This window comes from Rana temporaria, chromosome 5, assembly GCF_905171775.1.
Source record: "Rana temporaria chromosome 5, aRanTem1.1, whole genome shotgun sequence".
NCBI classification, from domain to species: Eukaryota; Metazoa; Chordata; class Amphibia; order Anura; family Ranidae; genus Rana; species Rana temporaria.
Window position 1 is genome coordinate 410,122,485 of NC_053493.1, and position 21,409 is coordinate 410,143,893.

Genomic DNA, 21,409 nt, shown 5'->3' on the forward strand with positions numbered 1-21,409 from the left:
CAACAGCTATGGCCTGGGAGTTTCTCACTTCTGCCTAATCTTGTCCCATAAGGGGGGGGCACACCGAACTGATTCTTTGCCCCGGGTGAAATAATGTCTAGCTTCCCACTGGTACTGCCTATAAGAGTACCAGTACCAGCCGTTCTACTCTAATAAAGTAGAATGGCTAGTGAAGGGGGAGAGGGGGCTTGGGTGGCCTGGGGGGGTGCGGTAGTTGTCCGGCCGCCATGGGAGACACCTGTCAAAGTAGGCCAGTCTGGATGAAGTCCAGGGCCAAATTTTTGTCCCAGTCCAGCCCTGCCTGCGCCTCATATAGCAGGGGTAACTTTACGCTGGACGTACACCTTACGTAAACAGCGTAGCTTAATGCGATGGGCGCAAGTACGTTCGTGAATCGGCGTATCTAGGCCATTTGCATATTCGACGCGTAAACCTATGGAAGCGCCCCTTGCGGCCAGCGTAAATATGCACCCAAGATACGACGGCGTAGGAGACTTACTTGGCAAAATTCAGGCGTATCTGATTTCCAGAATACGCGTATAGATACGACGGCGCACATTTGGACTTACGACGGCGTATCTGGAGATACGTCGTCGTAAGTCCTTTCTGAATCCGGGCCCATGGTTGTAATTTAACCTGTGATGGTACTCAAATGTTGATCCAGGCCAGACTGGAGAAAGGACTTGGTTCCTGGGATGGAAGATCCTTGCCTTGCACCATGAGAAATATGTTCCTAGGTGTGATGGTAGATTTTGGATAAAGTTGATTTTACATAACTGAATCTAAGCACCTGGCTTTTGTGACCTGGGCTTTAACAGACAAAAAAAATCCAGGTGATCTGCCAGGAGGTTGACAAGGTTTGAGTACCATATCTGCCAGGGTTGGTTTAGTGTGATAAATATCACCAGAATGCCCTTCACTTCGATCGTGTGGAAGCAGTTTCAGAGGAAGAAAGATTAAATGATCTCATAAAGTCACCAGAGCATCCCCTGACATAGCTAGAGAGGATCCCTGGACCTGGAGACAAAGTTGCTTGCTTTCTTGTTGAACCTGGATGCCAGGAGGTCCATGTCTATCGTTTTCCACAGCAAGGTCTTGAAACCCCCACCTGGAATGTGGAATGTGCTCACCAGACTGGGTTGGAACGTGAAGTATCCCTCAAGCCACAATCAGATCTACCTCTCTGTGACCCCTCCATTATAGCTAACGTAAGCCACAACTGTGGTGTTGTATGACTGGTTCCCAGTCGAATTACCCTGCCATTTGGGAGGTCCAACAGTGAAAGGATAGCCAAATCACCTCTAGCTCTAAAATGTTGATTGGGAGATGAGCTTCTTTCGATGTGCACTCCTTCCCAGTCCCTCAGGCCCTTGTGAAAACCTTCCAGACCAGTGGGAAAAATTATTTCTCCGACTCCAGGGCTAGATTCATAAGCCACCAGGTCAGGGCAGGGCAGGTTCTGGTCTTGGGTGTCAGGTGTATGTGATTGTTCAGAGAAAGTGCCTTCTTATTCCATGCAGCAAGAATGATGAGCTGTTTGGAGTGCAACTGGGCATAGAGAATTGCCTCAAAGTAGACAGCTATCAAGCCCAGAACCCTGGAAAAACAGAGAGTAGGGTATCTTATGGGCCGGGGAGTACAAACATGGGAGAGCAGATTGAGTTTTTCCTGCAGAAGAAAGTCCCCTGGACAGAACAGTGTGCAGGAGGAGGTCTAGTGATGGATTGGTTCCAGTGTTTACTGCTTGAGGTTAACCACTTAAGCCCCGGACCTTTAGGCAGCTAAATGCCCAGGCCAGGTTTTGTGATTCGGCACTGCGTTGCTTTAACAGACAATTGCGCGGTCGTGCGACGTGGCTCCCAAACAAAATTGGCGTCCTTTTTCCCCCACAAATAGAGCTTTCTTTTGGTGGTATTTAATCACCTCTGCTGTTTTTATTTTTTGCGCTATAAACAAAAGTAGAGCGACAATTCGGAAAAAAATCAATATTTTTTACTTTTTGCTATAATAAATATCCCCCAAAAACATATATAAAAATTAAATTTTTCCTCAGTTTAGGCCGATACGTATTCTTCTACCTATTTTTGGTAAAAAAAAATCGCAATAAGCGTTTATCGATTGGTTTGCGCAAAATTCATAGCGTTTACAAAATAGGGGATAGTTTTATTATTATTTTTTTTTTACTACTGATGGCGGCGATCAGCGATTTTTTTCGTGACTGCGACATTATGGCGGACACTTCGGACAATTTTGACACATTTTTGGGACCATTGTCATTTTCACAGCAAAAAATGCATTTAAATTGCATTGTTTATTGTGAAAATGACAGTTGCAGTTTGGGAGTTAACCACAAGGGGCGCTGAAGGAGTTAGGGTTCACCTAGTGTGTGTTTACAACTGTAGGGGGGTGTGGCTGTAGGTCTGACATCATCGATTGTGTCTCCCTATAAAAGGGATCACTCGATCGATGCAGTCGCCACAGTGAAGCACGGGGAAGCCGTGTTTACATACGGCTCTCCCTGTTCTTCAGTTCCGGGGAGCGATCGCGAGGGGGCAGCTAGAAACGAATAGCGGCGCCCTCCACCCGGATCGCTCCCCGCGGGTTACCGACCGCCGCATGTACCGGGGGGGGGGGGTCTCGATCGGACCCCCGACCCGCGGAAAGGCGGGGACGTACATGTACACCCATATGCCTGTACGTGCCATTCTGTGGACGTATATGTACATGCGGCGGGTGTTAACCGGTTAAAGATCTACACAAACCTCTGCAGAGGTTAATCAGTTTGTTTGACATTGACTGACAGTCAGACCAAAAAATAATGAATTGGCAATGTTGCATGCCCACTGCAAAACACAGGAAGCATTTTTGCAGCAAAAAAGATGGGGACATGCAAGTGATCGTCTCCGATATCCATGGAGGTCGGAAAGCCTTGTAGATTCCATGCAGAATGCCAGTGAGGGGGACTGTTTTAAGTCACCCGAGCTCATGGGAATGGTGCAGAAGGGAGTTTCTAGGTCCCCCTCATCTTCCCTCAGCTGTTGGGTTGAGGCTAAAGTAAAAGGGGTTTAGCCCCTCCCCTTGTACAGGTATAGGAACAGGTAATCTTAGTAACCAATGAAAGGTCATAGGTAGGGTCACATGGTACCAAGGAAGGTTCTGGAAAGAAAAGAGCCTATATACTGTAGGGCTGACACAGCAGGCTTGTTGTGACCAGATCATTAGGAAGCCCTATCCCTTCCCCCCCTCCCTTGTCGCGGCCTGATTATTATGGGGTATCCCCCTTGGTTTTGTTTCATGAACAAGAGGGGTTAGTTAAGAAAGTTGTTGATTCCAACCTGAGTCATAGTGGCTGGGTTGATGAAGGTAATGTGGTTTTGAATAAATGTGTGTTATCTAACAATGGTTATATATTTGGATAAATATGGTTAATAAAATTAAATACCAGTAATAAAGGCCTGCGGCCAAGTTTACCCCACTTCATTTTTTCTCTGGGTCATTATTGTTATGGTTAGTATAATATCATTTCTGCATACATTCCCATGTTTGAATCTGAAGGAAAGCGTTGAGAACCTTTAGATCCAGTATGGGACGATTGCCCCCCCCCCCCCCTTTCGCTATTGTCACACAGTTTAGTTCTGCTTAACCATTCCACCTCTTTTCCAGGCTAGCATGGCTGGTAGAGATGGCAGATGCATGTTGCTCCAGCGCTAGATGTCTGTACTGCGATAAAGACCAAAATGGTATACTTAAGCTTAGGAGTTATGTCAGCAGACTGACTCTCCTCATGTACCAAATCATCCAAAAGGGGCAAGGTACACTCAACAACCCCAGCTGAATGTGTGGACGGAAACTAGCCACCAGAAGAGGAGAGGGCGGGGAAGCACGATTTCAATCCCTGCATTTTGAGTCCGCTAACATGGCTGAAATTTTTCCCCTGAACTCAAGGTTGCAGAAAATTCCTCCATTGACAATACAGATGAGGAGCTACACCTGTGGGAGTTAAAGAGGACTCTGAGGGTAGTTTGGATTCAAGCAGGGAAAAAATTAGTCTAGTTATGTGTCAGGTCCTTTAAGATGTCCGCTGCAAACTACGGTGAAACCATGGGCGTAGCATAAGGGGTTGCAGGGATCACAATCGCAACCCCGCCCCTAGCTCCAGGGGGGCCCTGCAGCCTCCTTGTCATGTACTCCACAAAGTCCAGCTCCGATCTGCCCTAGAGCCAGACAGCCACGCTCCAGTACTGGGCTTCCACAGTCCACACCCCTCTGTTCTCATTGGCTGAGGAGAAGCTGTGAGTCATTTCCTGAATGGAGAGAAGCACGGGGTGAGAACAGCCCAGGATGGGGAATTGTCTTTGCTGTATGCTGGCAACATGGAATGGTAACCAAGCTCAGCGAGTTAAGAGGAAGAGAGTGCCGTCCTATAGCCACGCCACATTGGGACCAATGGCACTGGTGAGTGTCTCCTAGTCACCAGCTGGGATTCTCTTTACCCCCCCCCCCCTCCCATCCGGGGATGTCCGCTTACCCCACTTCCCTGACAACTGGGGAAAAGACACACACCTCCGGGGGGGGGGGGGGGGGGGCGACCTTCCCCCAACACCTGCGAACACTGACAGAGAAACCTTCAGAAATTGCTAAAAACAAATCCCACCTCCTGAGGGGCTGCAGGCTCAAGATTTTGTATCACGTGGCTTTGCCCCCCCCCCCCCAGATCTAAGTTGTGCCCCTCCCCAAAGCCCCCTGACCACACCCTCCACCTTGGATGCTGAGCTCCTTTCCAATTACAGCCCTCTATACTGCTCCTCCTCCGCAGGGCTAAAATCGCATTCCTTTTCAAAACAGCCAGTCATCCATGATCTGCCTACTGCAACTACACCGCCGTTCCGACCAGAGAATTTCACAGATCAGAACGGGAACATAAAAGCCAGATACACCCTGTGAATTCTGACAGACTGTGTGTAAAGGCATGTGATTTCAGCCCTGTGTTGTGTGGGGGGAGGAGATGTATACAGTGCTGAGATAGAAAAGGAGCTCTGCCAAGTGACCTGCTAGTGGTTCCTGGCCTCCGATTCTCCAGTGGTGATCCCTGTCCTCTGATGTAAGGAGGAACTCTGAGAACTCAAAACTCTTAAAGGGGAGTTCCACCCACAATTTCACTTTTTAAATATAAATACCCCTGTAAAACACAAGCTTAATGTATTCTAGTAAAGTTAGTCTGTAAACTAAGGTCCATTTTGTTAGGTTGTTACAGCATTTAGATAGTTTATGAAATAGACCGTGGCCATCTTAAGTGTGGGCATCATGAAGCCAGACTGTATGACTTCATGGATTTCAGCTTTGCATATCTCGCACATGCTCAGTGCACAAGCAATGTAATAGGTTTCAGTCAGGTTTGCAAGGACTACTGGGAAACATGATGCCTATCCCAGAAACCCTTGCAAATAGCCTAGGCAAATAAGGAGGAGGAAGTAATGAAGGACTACAAAATAAAGGTATTTACAAGCAACAAATTAAATAAAAATTGTCCATTCTGAACACTATGAGATTAGAGCATGCAGCACAGACAAACATAAAAAAAATGGGTGGAACTCCACTTTAAGCCACTTTGAGTATCATGGCGTGCGGTGTGTGCATCTGCATGCGCGGTGAAAGTGGTGGTGGTGGTGGGGGGGGGGGGGGGCGGCTCAACTTTTTCATTGGGGCCCACAAGCTTCAAGCTACGCCTCTGAGCGGTTAGTGGATTGTAAACTGTATAGACTACCCTTGCGCTTATGATCTGTCATACTAGGAGTTGGTAAAGTGAGGACATTTCTAAAAACAGTTACTCACAAATGAATTGCCAAGGTAGGAAGGGTTAGCAGTGGTAAGGAGGACAAATTGTGGACCTTGCAAGGAGCAAGCTGGATCTCACAGGCACAGCATTTGTTATGGCGTGTAGCGGTTGTGTTGCAGCTGGGGTTGCCACTTTTTCTTCTAGCCAAACGTGAACATTTTAGCGGCGCCCAGCTAATTTTTATTTTAATTTAGTATACATTATAGCAGTGATGGCGAACCTTGGCACTCCAGATGTTTTGGAACTACATTTCCCATGATGCTCATGCACTCTGCAGTGTAGTTAAGCATCATGGGAAATGTAGTTCCAAAACATCTGGGGTGCCGAGGTGCGCCATCACTGCACTATAGGATAAACAGACCTGGGACACCTCTGAGGAAAGGTAATGTGGTGCACACAGTGCCCCCTCACCCTTCTGTCGAGCCCTGCTCTGAGCCACATTCCTGTCTGGGTGAATCCTGGACAGGTGGCAACCCTAGTTGCAGCCAAGGTGGGGCATAAGTGTGTAAATTTTAAAGAAAAAAAAAAAGTTGTGGCTCCAACATGGAGTGTCTGCAACATACAGACATTAAGGGGATGCAGGTATACAATATAAGGAAAGGGATGGTCAGCACTCAGGATGACATCCAAAATGGTATTTCTTTATTAAATACATGTACAAAGCTGTAAAACACCTACGCGTTTCAGACGTTCGTCCTTAGTCATGGCCTAATGTGCCATATCTACAGTGCCTCGAAAAAATATTCCTATTCCTTAACCGGTTATACATGTACGTCCACAGAATGGCACGTACAGGCATAAGGGCGTACATGTATGTCCCTGCCTTTCCCGGGGGTCCGATCGGGACCCCCCCCCCCGGTACATGCGGCGGTCGGAAACCTGCGGGGAGCGATCCGGGACGAGGGCGCGGCTATTCGTTTCTAGCCACCCCCTCGCGATCGCTCCCGGAGCTGAAGAACGTATGTAAACACGGCTTCCCCGTGGCGGCTGCATCGATCGAGTGATCCCTTTTATAGGGAGACTCGATCGATGACATCAGTCCTACAGCCACACCCCCCTACAGTTGTAAACACACACTAGGTGAACCCTAACTCCTTCAGCGCCCCCTGTGGTTAACTCCCAAACTGCAACTGTCATTTTCACAATAAACAATGCAATTGAAAGGCTTTTTTTGCTGTGAAAATGACAATGGTCCCAAAAATTTGTCAAAATTGTCCGAAGTGTCCGCCATAATGTCGCAGTCACGAAAAAAATAATCGCTGATCGCCGCTATTAGTAGTAAAAAAATAAATAAAACTATCCCCTATTTTGTAAACGCTATAAATTTTGCGCAAACCAATCCATAAACGCTTATTGCGATTTTTTTAACAAAAATAGGTAAAAGAATACGTATCGGCCTAAACTGAGGAAACATTTTTTTATATATTTTTGGGGGATATTTATTATAGCAAGAAGTAAAAAATATTGCATTTTTTTCAAAATTGTCGCTCTGTTTTTGTTTATAGCGCAAAAAATAAAAAACGCAGAGGTGATCAAATACCACCAAAAGAAAGCTCTATTTGTGGGGAAAAAAGGACGCCAATTTTGTTTGGGAACCACGTCGCACGACCGCGCAATTGTCTGTTAAAGCGACGCAGTGCCGAATTGCAAAACCTGGCCTGGGGATTTAGCTGCCTAAAGGTCCGGGGCTTAAGTGGTTAAAATTTTCCACATTTTGTCATGTTGCAACCAAGGTGCCTTATATGGCTTGCTGAAAACATCACATCACCCTGCCTCAGTACTTTCCTCAAGAGCAGGGGCGGACGGACTATTTGGGAAAGACATTAATACTCCGCTGCCACCCATTCCGAATCTTCACTCCATTTAAGGGTTATGGCCTTCTGGAGGATCTTCACATTTAACACTTCCAGGTATACCTGCATCCCCTGCTGCATTGTGTGGTTCCCAATGTGGACCCTACATGCAGGAACTAGCCATGACAATAGGGACCAGTGGAAGGAACTCCAGTAGAGCACATGGAATTGATGGACATGAAGATTCTTTGGCAGCGGTAGCATAAATGAACAACAAAACAGGTAAGTATGATCTTTTCTGTAGTGTGCTTACAAAAAATGTTTTTTTTAAAAAGGCAACAGAGTCACTTTAACTACTTTAGACCCGGGCCATAGTAAAAAGACGGCCTCCAGGTGGCTCTATAAATCCGGGAGGCCGTCTTTTTACGGCCTCGCATCCTCCAGCCACTGGGGAGCCGGCGCATCCCCGAGATGCCGATGTGTGTGCCTGTCGGCCGCGATGTCCGCCAGGTACCCGCGATCGGCAATGACAGAGCCAGGGATGTGGATCTCTGTGAGTAAACACAGAGCTTCACGTCCTGTCAGGGAGAGGAAACAGATGCGGTGTCCCTTGTACATAGGGACACAGCATCGGTCACCTCCCCCAGTCAGTCCCCCTCCACACACAGTAAGAATCACTCCCAGGATACACATTTAACCCCTTCCTCGCCCCCCTAGTGTTAACCCTTTCCCTGCCAGTCACATTTATACAGTAATCAATGCATTTTTATAGCACTAATCGCTGTATAAATGTGAATGGTCCCAAAAATGTATCAGATGTGTCCGCCGCAATATCGCAGTCCTGACAAAATGCGCAGATCGCCGTATTACTAGTAAAAAAAAAAAAAAAACAGAATTCTATCCCCTATTTTGTAGCCACTATAACTTTTGCGCAAACCAATAACTATACGTTTATTGCGATTTTTTTTTTTTTACCAAAAATATGTAGAATACATATCGGTCTAAACTGAGAAAACAATTTTTTTTTTTAATTGGATATTTATTATAGCAAAAAGTAAAAAATTGGGTTTTTTTTTCAAAATTGTCGCTCTTCTTTTGTTTATAGCGCAAAAAAATAAAAATTGCAGGGGCGACCAAATACCACCAAAAGGAAGCTTGATTTGTGGGAAAAAAAAAAAAGGATGTAAATTTTGTTTTGGGAGAACGCGCAATTTTAATTTAAAGCGACGCAGTGCTGAAAGCTGAAATTTCGCCTGGGCAGGAAGGGGGTGTGCCCAGTAAGCAAGTGGTTAAAACACTTGTTTCCAAACTCGGTCCCCTAACAGGTAATGTTTTCTGGATTTCCTTCACCTTGCACAGGGGCTTTAAATCAATGTCAATGGCTTGGTATTCATGATGCCTATTTTTTTCTAAGGGAGATTCCCAAAACATGGCCCGTTGGAGGTACTTGAGGACTGAGGTTGGGAAGCAATGCTTTGAAGCAGGGGTCTCCAAACTATGGCCCACTACAAGATTTTATTTCGCCCACAGCTAGGGTCATTGGAGTATTGTCAATGTGCACAGGTTGAGGATTAGGGTCAACACAGGCTGTCCATGGTCTATATATCAACTTCCCCCCCCTTCCCTTCCCCACCCAATGGGGAACTCTGGACTCTGATGGGAAAACTGATGTAAGGGGGGGAAATTCTGATGTAAAGGAGACTCTGATGGGGACCCAGATGTAAGGAGAACGCTGATGGGGATATTATCGGCCCGCAAATACTTGTAAAATATACGATGTGGCCCTCATACTGAATCATTCGGAGACCCCGCTTTAAAGGTTAAGTGCGCTTTAAAACAAAGTGAATTTAATCTTTTTGCCTTCCTTCTCTTCACTCAATCTAAAGCCTGGTAAACACTAGTAGTTGTTTTTCGTTCAACCCAGTGGGCGGTCCCTCCACCAGAATTCCCTAGTCAGCGCTCTCAGCACCATTGGTTGATCGGCAGACCTTTTTCAGTCATTTCCCTTTGACAGAAGCCGGCCCAACTAGGTACTAGGCTTTACTCACTGTCCCTCTCCACAGATGCATATATATGTATCTCGATTTGATGGCTGCGGTACTGCTGTTTGTTTACATTCAACAGTGCAAGCATTCACTGTCCTTGTCACGCCTATGCACAAGTCTATGGAGCTGTGGACAGATGCTTCCAAAAGTCTATGGAGCTGTAGCCTGAGATGCTCCCTAAGAAGTCTATGGAGCCGTGTCCTGAGGGGTGGCAAATGTTATGGGGGCGGCAAATCAATGCCACCCCCCCCTGGCGGGAGACAAGGCCGTTCCACCCCCCCCCCCCACGAGATGGACGGCCGCCTTACCTGCCCTGGATGGCATTCCGATCTCCCCTCCCTTCACAGTCCGACCAGGGGAGTGCCAGATGGCTAAACCGCTGCGGATGAGCCATCCATGGTCACAGTGGCGGCCGGTGAGAGTCGGACGGTCTTCTCCTCCGGCTGTGCTCTTCTCAGCGCCCAATAGGATTGCCTGGCGTTTTGGCCAATCGGGAAATGGATCTCATGACCAGCTTCCCAATTGGCGGGGGAGGCAGATTCAATGTGAAAATAGCGAATATTCATTCGTTATCATCACAAAACTGGATGGGCTCAGTGCGCAGTGCTCTGCCCCCCGAGACTGCCCTTTTTTGAAGTCCATTAGAGCCTCTGGCTCTAATCACGTGCTTCAAAGACCCCCCCATAGGAATCAATGCATCAAGCACAATGTATGTAGATTAGGGGGTCGGACACATGGTTTTGGGGGGGCAGTGCTTATAATGGATGGGCCGCCGCTGGTCCTGAGGCCAGAAATGCTTCCAAAGAAGTTTATGGGGCTGTGTTCTAAGGCCAGACACTATCAAAAAAATTCTATGGAGCTTTGTCCTGAGGCCAGAGATGAGTGAGTGAGTGAGAAACTTATATAGCGCAAACAAATGCGAACTTAATCGCCTCAAGGTGCTAGCATCCAGAGTTGTACAGGTCTTTCAGAAGAGGTGGGTCTTCAGTTTTTTTCCAAGCGGATAGTCGTGGTCCTAATAAAGTCTATGGGGCTATTTCCTGAGACCAAAGATGGTCCCAATTAAGTCTATGAGACTGTGTCTTGAGCCCAGGGATGGTCCCAAAGCATTCTATGGGGCCGTGTCCTTAGGCCAGAGATGCTCTCATAGAAGTCTATGGGGCTGTCCTGAGGCAAGAGATGCTCCCAAAGAAGTCTATGGGGCTGTATCCTAAGGTCAGAGACGGTCTCAAAGAAGTCTATGGGGCCGTGTACTGAGCCCAGAGACAGTCCCAATAAAGTCTATGAGGCTGTGTCCTGAGCCCAGGGATGGTCCCAAAGAATTCTATGAGGCTGTGTCATGAACCCAGAGATGATCCCAACGAATTCTATGAGGCTGTGTCCTGAGCCCAGGGATGGTGCCAAAGAATTCTCTGAGGCTGTGTCCTGAACCCAGAGATGGTCCCAAAGAATTCTATGAGGCTGTGTCGTGAGGCCAGAGATGCTCCCAAAGAAGTCTATAGTGCAGTATCCTAAGGTCAGAGACGGTCTCAAAGAAGTCTATGGGGCAGAGTACTGAGCCAAGAGACAGTCCCAATAAAGTCTATGGCGCTGTGTCCTGAGGTCAGAGATGCTCCCAAGGAAGTCTATGGGGCTGTATCCTAAGGTCAGAGACGATCTCAAAAAAATCTATGGGGCTGTGTCCTGAGCCCAGGCACAGTCCCAATAAAGTCTATGGCACTATGTTTTGAGCCCAGAAACAGTCCAAAAAAAAAAAAGTCTGTGGGGCTCTGTCCTGAGGCCAGAGATGCTCTCAAAGAAATCTATGGGGCAGTGTCCCAAGGCCAGAGATGCTCCCAAAGACAAAAACGTAACCGTAATATTTTTATGCGCTAGGTGAAATAAGAAAATGCTGCACTTAGCATTTGCCTATTGCACCTAGTGCATAAACAAATTAGGGTTACATCTTTATTTTGCATGCTCCCAAAGATGTTTACACGACTGTTCTGAGGCCAGATACCTTACCAAAGAATTATATAGGGCTGTGTCCTGAGGCCAGAAACGGACCTGAAAAGGTCTATGGGGCTGTGTCCTGAGGCCAGAGATGCTTCCAAAGAAGCAGTGGTGGCCGTCCATAAGGGGTGATGCCCCCTATTCTCCATGCGCTGGCCCCTAATCTCCATGCGGGGTGCCGGATGCATGGATTTCTACAGGTTTTTTTCTTTTAAAAGCACATGGTGCTCTAACTGGCTTCAAAAAGGTTGGGCTTGGGGAGCAGAGCACTGTCCCTCCAAGCCCACATACTTGTGACATTAGCGAATCAACATTCGCTATGGTCTTCCTGCTTCTCCTCCTGGCCAATCAGGACAGGAAGTGGGTCCTAAGACCGGATTGGCCTGGAGAAGAAGCCGCCCGCCACCTGGATGGGGTAAGTGCAGGCGGGGTTTGTTTGCCCCCCCCTTTCCTAAAAAAACGGAGCATCGGCCACCTATGCAAAGAAGTCTACGGGGCTCTGTCCTGAGGTCAGAGACGCGCCCAAAGAAGTCTATGGAGCTCTGTTCTGGGACCAGAGATGCTCCCAAAGAGCTCTATGGGGCTCTGTCCTACGGTCAGAGATGCTCCCAAAGAGCTCTATGGGGCTCTGTCCTACGGTCAGAGATGCTCCCAAAGAAGTCTATGGGGCTTTGTCCTGCGGTCACAGACTCTCCCAAAGAAGTCTATGGGGTTCTGTCCTGAGGCCAGAGATGCTCTCAAAGAAGATTATGGGGCTCTGTCCTGGAGCCAGAGATGCTTCCAAAGAAGTCTATGGGGCTCTGGCCCGAGATGGGGCTCTGTCCTGAGGCGCTCCCAAATAAGTCTATGGGGCTCTGGCCTGGGGTCAGAGACTCTCCCAAAGAAGTCCATGGGGCTCTGTCCTGAGGCCAGAGATGCTCCCAAAAAAGTCTACGAGGCTCTGTCCTGAGGCCAGAGATGCTCCCAAAGAAGTCTACTGGGCTCTGTCCTGAGGCCAGAGATGCTCCCAAAGAAGTCTATGGGGCTCTGTCCTGAGGCCAGAGATGCTCCCAAAGAAGTCTATGGGGCTCTGTCCTGAGGCCAGAGATGCTCCCAAAAAAGTCTACGAGGCTCTGTCCTGAGGCCAGAGATGCTCCCAAAGAAGTCTACTGGGCTCTGTCCTGAGGCCAGAGATGCTCCCAAAGAAGTCTATGGGGCTCTGTCCTGCGGTCAGAGATGCTCCTAAAGAGCTCTATGGGGCTCTGTCCTACGGTCAGAGATGCTCCCAAAGAAGTCTATGGAGCTTTGTCCTGCGGTCACAGACTCTCCCAAAGAAGTCTATGGGGCTCTGTCCTGAGGCCAGAGATGCTCTCAAATAAGTTTATGGGGCTCTGTCCTGGAGCCAGAGATGCTCCCAAAAACGTCTACGAGGCTCTGTCCTGAGGCCAGAGATGCTCCCAAAGAAGTCTACTGGGCTCTGTCCTGAGGCCAGAGATGCTCCCAAAGAAGTCTATATGGCTCTGTCCTGTGGTCAGAGATGCTCCCAAAGAGCTCTATGGGGCTCTGTCCTACGGTCAGAGATGCTTCCAAAGAAGTCTATGGGGCTTTGTCCTGCGGTCACAGACTCTCCCAAAGAAGTCTATGGGGCTCTGTCCTTAGGCCAGAGATGCTCCCAAAGAAGTCTATGGGGCTCTGTCCTGCGGTCAGAGATGCTCCCAAAGAAGTCTATGGGGCTCTGTCCTGCGGTCAGAGATGCTCCCAAAGAAGTCTATGGGGCTCTGTCCTGCGGTCAGAGATGCTCCCAAAGAAGTCTATGGGGCTCTGTCCTGCGGTCAGAGATGCTCCCAAAGAAGTCTATTAAGGGCTCTGTCCTGCGGTCAGAGATGCTCCCAAAGAAGTCTATGGGGCTCTGTCCTGAGGCCAGAGATGTTCTTAAAGAAGTTTATGGGGCTCTGTCCTGGAGCCAGAGATGCTTCCAAAGAAGTCTATGGGGCTCTGTCCCGAGACCAGAGGCGCTCCCAAAGAAGTCCATGTGGCTCTGTCCTGAGGCGCTCCCAAAGAAGTCTATGGGGCTCTGTCCTGAGGCCAGAGATGCTCCCAAAGAAGTCCATGGGACTCTGTCCTGAGGACAGAGATGCTCCTAAAGAAGTCTACAGGGTTCTGTCCTGAGGCCAGAGATGCTCTCAAAGAAGTCTATGGGGCTCTGTCCTGAGGCCAGAGATGCTCCCAAAGAAGTCTACAGGGGCTGTGCCCCAAGGTCAACTGGTGCGGTTTAGTGAGGAAAGTGAGAATATTTCTAGTATTTTCTTGCTGGTTCATTTTCATCCAGACTTACTCAATAAACCAATGCAAAGGCGTGAACAGTACATTTTGGTTGCTCATGGGTTACGGTATTTTGCTTTTTGAATTAAGAGTCGTTAATCACGGCATCTGCAAACACAACGCCAAGGAAACCAGCAATATATTCAAATCCTTTAATAACTGAATGATCTTCAAGAGCTTATCGATTTCCCAGATGCTCCGCTGTTCACACCGATCCGGAGGGCCGAGTCTTTATCTCTTTTTGCTGAAACCATTGAGGAAACAAGTCGTCTATCCCAGCGATTCTGGATTTTTACAAACCGCCTAATTCTTTAATAGCTGAAATGCTCTGTACAAGTTCTTTATATTCTTCCTGAGAATCAATTCTATTCCCCTGGCAAACCCGTAGGAGGGAATAGGTCTTATAGCGTGAACGTGGTCTGATAATTTATTAGGGAAGTAAAGCTGTGACAAAAAAAAAAAAAAAAAAAGAAAACGAAAAACAAAAAACATGGGATGGAACAGGCAAGACAGTGCACAAGAAAGCTGCATTTAAAATGTTAGCACAGCCTTAAGATTTATTTATAAATTACAGATATATATATATATTTATAAAAAAAAATGGGAATATTTAATGGCTCTGGATCTATCTATACCAGGCACGGAGAACCCCATCCTTTTGAGGAACCACAAGTTCCAGCATGACCTGTCAGCCTCTAGGCATGCTGGGAGTTGCAGATCCTCATGGCGGAGGGATACTGACCATCCACGCCTGTCTTATACGCACGTTTTTGTGAGTTAGCAGCGCGCGTTTACATAAAAAAAAAAAAAAAAAAAAAGCAACCAAAAATCGACCTCTTAAAAAGGGGGAGAAAAAAAAACTGGCACTTTATTCTGGTGGAGGGGAAGATAAAAAAAAAAAAAAGGAAATGTAAGACATACAGGATTCACACTGAGTGTCCGATCAAAGGTTTCACACGTCCACAGGGGTGAAAAATAAAAAAAGGGACTGAACTGCAACAATCCGTCTGGAGTCTCTCAATAGATTAAGTCTTGAAAATAGAACTTCTTCGTAGCATACTGGACAGCAGAAATGAAAAATAATAAAAATAAAAAAAAGAAGAAAACTCAGAACAGGAAGATATTCCAGTTGCAGCAGCCGCCGGGATTGACGGACGCTGCGGATTTTTTTTTTTTACGGATATCGCCGAGCCTTATCCTCCGCTGATCTGCACCTGGACTCTGGTCATTCTCGATCCAGCAATGTCCCGTGCCAACGTTCCTCCCGGTGACTGACACATACAGAGACCCGCGGCAGCGGCACACCCTCAGCCCTTGACAGCTGTGACGGAAAGAGGTTGAAAACTGCGCGCAGCGCCAACCGGCGCTTTTCCTGCGCCGGAGGCGTGGGCCGCCTGCTGACAGCGAGGCTGCTGGTGGAAGGCTAGACATGATCCCAAAAGGAAAACGTGTTAGACAGAGGCGTTAACAGGAGTCTGTGCTCGGACGCTTAGTGTGGCCGCGACTGCGCGATCATTTTTAGCCGGGCCTGGTCAATGACGTCTAGCAAGTTCTTGGCGTCCACGGCCAGTGCGTGCGCAGCGGTTAGCATCTGCTTTTTGTACTCCTGCTGGAGGCTGGTCATGACGTACTGCTGGGCCAACTTCATTTTGTTGATGAGCTCTGCCAGGTCAGAGTTGAGCAGCTTCTGTGCCATTTCAATCTGAAAGGCAAAAAATATATTATATATTGTATTCTAGTTTTGCTGTTAATAACATTATACATTTTATTCTACAATATTGTCCCAAGCCATGGCAAGTAATTTGCAAATGAAATTAAAAATGTTGCATATTTTTTTTTATGCCACTTTAAAATTTAGAGGGCTCCAGGTCTACATAGATCACAGTCCCGTGCATTGACCGGTCTCCACATTTTTGTTTGTGGCTAAATTGTTTCGTTTTTTTTTTTCCTGGTACAATAATTTTTTATTGAAAATCGAGAAGAGACAATACAAAAGTCACCCACACAGGCCAGGCATTAATGAAAGTCACTTAAACCTGCAAACGATAGTTGTTAAAAAGGTGGGCACGTGCACGACGATCGATGAAAACTGACTTTACGGTCCGTTTTCATCCGATTCCCCCCCATAGAGGAAAGCAGAGATCTGACAGGTCCGTTTCTGAACAGTGTGCAGAGATGGACTTGTCATCCACCAGCTCAGCGGGGATCAACGGAGCGATCCCCGCTGAGAAAGCAAAAAAGGTGGGCACGTGCACGACGATCGATGAAAACTGACTTTACGGTCCGTTTTCATCCGATTCCCCCCCATAGAGGAAAGCAGAGATCTGACAGGTCCGTCTCTGAACAGTGTGCAGAGATGGACTTGTCATCCGCCGGCTCAGCGGGGATCAACGGAGCGATCCCCGCTGAGAAAGCAAAAAAGGTGGGCACGTGCACGACGATCGATGAAAACTGACTTTACGGTCCGTTTTCATCCGATTCCCCCCCATAGAGGAAAAAAGAGATCTGGCAGGTCTGTCTCTGAACAGTGTGCAGAGATGGACTTGTGATCCGCCGGCTCAGCGGGGATCAACGGAGCGATTCCCGCTGAGAAAGCGGGTGTCTAAAATCTGATCCGCCCGTGTGAAAGGGGCCTAATAAACAATGTTTCAGAGATTGTGGGTGAAAACTTGTTAGTAAGACATCAGAGAAGAACGGACAGATGTCTTCAAAGCTTACAGAAGGTGGTCTACAGCTATCCTGATGCTAATGGTGGTTTACAGCAGTGCTGTACAGATGGTCACCCCTGAGCACTCATACTGAACCTTCTAGAGTACAGGCTTCAGCAGCAGAAGACCACGTGTGGTTCCGTCACCTATGATGAGGAAAATGAGGCTCCAAGGGCCGCAGAACACCAGTTTCGGGTGACTGAACATGGTGAACATTGTACCTGGTCATAAGGCTCTCAATTTCTGCTTTAATGGAAGGGTCAGATTTTGATGGACAAAGAATGGATCCTTTGGGATGAGGGGAATTAGGACATGTGTATATGGTCTACATATCTGCAGAACCTAAAGCTGGCTTTTTTGACTGTTGTTCACCTGCAATACTAAAACAATGTTTGTTTTAGCCAACTTCCATGGCTCCAGCCTTTCTCCCTTTTTTGTATGTGTTCAACCTACTGGCTGAAGCAAAGAAATTGAAAAAGATTCCTCCTTCCATGCCAAATAGCACAGGTAACTAAATCTCCCGCCTGTCAGTCAGAATATCGGAACAGTGCCTGCATCCGATTGGATGGCAATTAATGAAACTGAATTTTGGTCACCCGGGTGTTGCTTACAAGGACACTCATGGAACCAACTTCAACCAATTCAGGAATCAAACAAAATTCTACACAGTTATGGCCAGCTTAACCGCTTAAGGACCGCCTCCTGCACATTTACAACGGCAGAATGGCACGGCTGGGCACATCCACGTACAGGTACGTCCTCTGTTGGTGCCCAGTCGTGGGACCGCGACCGGGTCCGAAGCTCCGGGACCGCGGGACTCGCGGACCTGATCGCCGCTGGAGTCTCGCGATCGGTCCCCGGAGCTGAAGAACGGGGAGAGCCGTGTGTAAATACAACTTCCCCGTTCTTCACTGTGGCGCCCGCATTGATTGTGTGTTCCCTGATATAGGGAATCACAATCAATGACGTCACACCTACAGCCACAACCCCCTACAGTTAGAAAAACATATGAGGTCACACGTAACCCCTTGAGCGCCCCCTAGTGGTCAACTCCTAAACTGCAATTGTCATTTTCACAGTAAACAATGCATTTTTTGCTGTGAAAATGACAATGGTCCCAAAAATGTGTCAAAATTTTCCAAAGTGTCCGCCATAATGTCGCAGTCACGAAAAAAAACCGCTGATCGCCGCCATTAGTAGTAAAAAATAAATAAAAATGAATCAAAATGCAATAAAACTATCCCCTATTTTGTAAACGCTATAAATTTTCCGCAAACCAACCGATAAACGCTTATTGCGATTTTTTTTACCAAAAATAGGTAGAAGAATACGTATCGGCCTAAACTGAGGAAAAAAAAATGTTTAATATATTTTTGGGGGATGTTTATTATAGCAAAAAGTAAAACATATTGCATTTTTTTCAAAATTGTTGCTCTATTTTTGTTTATAGCGCAAAAAATAAAAACCGTAGAGGTGATCAAATACCACCAAAAGAAAGTTCTATTTGTGGGGAAAAAAAGGACGCCAATTGTGTTTGGGAGCCACGTCGCACAACCGCGCAATTGTCAGTTAAAGCGACGCAGTGCCGAATCGCAAAAACTGGTCGGGTCCTTTAGCTGCATAAAGGTCCGGGTCTTAAATGGTTAAGAGATGCCAACTAGTCTGGCACAGACCAAACTGAACTAATGCTGGAAACGAATACCAGTAAGGATTTCAGCTGTTCTGGGGTTTAACCTTTTCGCCTCCAGGTCCGTACGTCGGAAGGGGTTTATCACACACAATCCGGTGGATGCAGCCACCGTGATTGCGCGTGGAACTGACAGGCAGAGCATTCAGGTGGCTCCGCTGCCGGCCGATCGCTCACACCTGCGATACCGGCATCTCCCCCCACCGCAACGCCCCGCTTGCCCATCGGCAGGCCCAGGATCTATATGTCGGCTGACCGCCGGTAGAGGGAAAGTAGAAGAGTGGACACTCGTCCGCTCTCCTCACTTTCTTTTTGTGACCCAGAAGCGACGTCTTCCTTCATCACTTCCGGGTCAAGCTCTCGGTGTCCCTGGCTCGTTTTGTAGCGCGATCTGCATTGCAAAAAAGTCAGTAGAGTACAGGGGAGACATGCAGAGTCTTTTAGTCACCTAAAAATCATCACATAGGGATGGTGATTTAAAAAAATAAAGTTACATCCAAGCACATAAAATCCCCTCCCAAATTTTTTTGGAGGCCCCCCACATATACACATGCATGAACGTAAAGGCATGCGCCGGGGCGCCTACGTGTGAAACCGTTGATTGCGATACACGTGTTGCATATTGACACAAGTTCTCCTCTGTAACACTAAACTGATACCTATAGGTAACGCTTCAAAAGCCCCCTATAGAAAATATAGGGTAGTTAAAACGTATTAATGACGCTATCCCACTGTATAAACCTACTTTTGAACTCCGGAAACGGAACAAAACCTTTCACAAAATTTGGGGTAGATGGTTGGCAAGTCCACTAACCCTCTCCCAGCACTGATTGTACTACTCTTGCTTGACTATTGATGGGCGGTGCCTCAGGGATCTCTAATATCTGGACCTCCGCCTTTGTTATATCCCGGTATTATACCTGAGCCTTTTACCACTGTGCCTACTTTATATTTTGCACTGATGTCAGTTTATTTTTCTATGTTTCAGTGTATTGCCTAACGTTTATGACCAGGTTGTCTGGCAGTATTGTTGTTTATTTGTATCTTTCTTTCCGTATGTTGGTTTGTCTGAAACCTAATAAAAATATCTTTAAAAAAATAAGAAAATATAGGGTACTGAAGTTTGTCGCCATTTCACCAGCGCACCTAAAATTTAAGGTTTGGCATCCATTTACTGAGTACAAGCTTGTCTTTCATATTTTACCATTTACCTAATTTGGGTAATTTATTGCGTTTTCCCTAAAATTCACTTGATTTTTTTTTACTGAAATTTTGCATTTCCTAGACCTTTGCGGTAATATCGCTTGACATAAAAAATTGCAACTACCACTATTTTATTCTCTAGGGGGGGGGGGGGGGGGGTCTGCTTTCAGCAAATATATACCGTATTTTCCGGCGTATAAGACGACTTTTTGGATGCAAAAAAATGCATCCAAATTTGGGGGTCATCTTATACGCCGGTGACAGTCTCCGTGCTGCAAGCGTCCATGATTTAAAAGCCGCTCCTTCTTCTCAGCATGTCTTGTGAGAGGCGGAACACAAATCTTCCTAGCAGCGCCTCTGTTCTGTGTTCCTCCTATCACAGATGCCTTCTCATCCTCGGACGAGAGGACTTCCGTGAGAGGCGGAACACAGAACAGAGGCGCTGCTGGGAAAATTTGTGTTCCGCCTATCACAGGACACGCTGAGAAGAAGGCGCGGCTTTCAAATCATGGACGCTCGCAGCACGGAGACTGTCACCGGCCTGGAAACAAATCAGCAAAACATGAGTGATGGCACTGTTGGCACAGTGGGGGCAAAGTGATGGCACAGTGGGGGGCAAAGTGATGGCACAGTGGGGGGCAAGTGATGGCACAGTGGGGGGCAAGTGATGGCACAGTGGGGGGCAAGTGATGGCACAGTGGGGGGCAAGTGATGGCACAGTGGGGGGCAAGTGATGGCACAGTGGGGGGCAAGTGATGGCACAGTGGGGGGCAAGTGATGGCACAGTGGGGGGCAAGTGATGGCACAGTGGGGGGCAAGTGATGGCACAGTGGTGGCATGTAATGTAATGGCACAGTGAGGCATGTAATGGCACAGTGAGGCATGTAATGTAATGGCACAGTGAGGCATGTAATGTAATGGCACAGTGAGGCATGTAATGTAATGGCACAGTGAGGCATGTAATGGCACAGTGAGATTTGAAAAAAGCCTGTCTCTGTCAGCGGTTCTGGCTACCCCTCAGCTTCCAGAAAGACTAGTAGGAAGGGGGTAGTCTTATATGGCGAGTATATCCCAAAACCAACATTTTTCCTGGAAAATTAGGGGGTCGTCTTATACGCCGGCAAATACGGTAATATTTGTTGGTCTTGTGTAATCTTCAGGCCCAAATTTATTTTTTTAAACGTGTCTGCAAAAATACGCAAAAACGACTCTGGCAGCAAAAGGGTTGAAGTCTACCCCAGTACTGGTGGTCGGGGGTTACAAAGAAAAGGCCACTGAATGTATAATACAGCAAGATACTGAGATCAACACTCACCTCTCTGTGTGTACTCGCCGGAAGAACAGGAATGGTCTCATCAACCGTAGCCAGCAAGGTGCGCAATGCCAGCCCCACCCCCTGTGGATAAAAAGCACAGGTCCATGTTACTATTTAAACAGTGGTGATCCTCCTAATAAACATAAGCGGTCATATTGGATTTTGAGGTTTACTTTTATTTGCAGTAATGCCCCAGCAATAAATAAAAATAAAAATCTGAATTTCTCCCACCTGGGCCAGACTTCAGGTGGGTGACTTTTGATTGGCTGTTGAGGCTTCCAGCACTTCAGAATTAGCACCAATGTTATAGAGGTGATCCATTCACAATGCTTCAATACTACCACAGAATGAATATACAGACTCCAGGTGGATATGTCCTTAGTGGTAAAGAAACCCAGGACCTTGCGATGCAAAGAAGGAATATTCATTGAGTCTTCAGCCCCCCTTCACATCACAGCCCCCCTTTACAGCAGTGTTAATTTTGGTCGACTAAAACATTTTAGTTGACTAAATTAATACTATTTTAGTC

General features: G+C 47.2%; 1 protein-coding gene across 20 annotated transcripts in view; it reads right to left on the minus strand.

Annotated features, from left to right (window-relative positions):
• Positions 1-14,105: 14,105 nt before the first annotated feature.
• The window catches only part of PTK2 (protein tyrosine kinase 2), a 458,969-nt gene continuing 451,665 nt past the window's right edge, over positions 14,106-21,409 (minus strand). For all 20 annotated transcript variants that reach the window (XM_040355020.1, XM_040355019.1, XM_040355017.1 and 17 more), the window contains 2 exons: positions 20,881-20,961; positions 14,106-15,669 (listed from right to left, as the gene is read on the minus strand). In XM_040355020.1, coding sequence (XP_040210954.1) covers positions 15,457-15,669; positions 20,881-20,961 — 294 coding nt within the window. In that variant the 3' untranslated portion in view covers positions 14,106-15,456. The remainder of the gene's footprint in view (positions 15,670-20,880; positions 20,962-21,409) is intronic.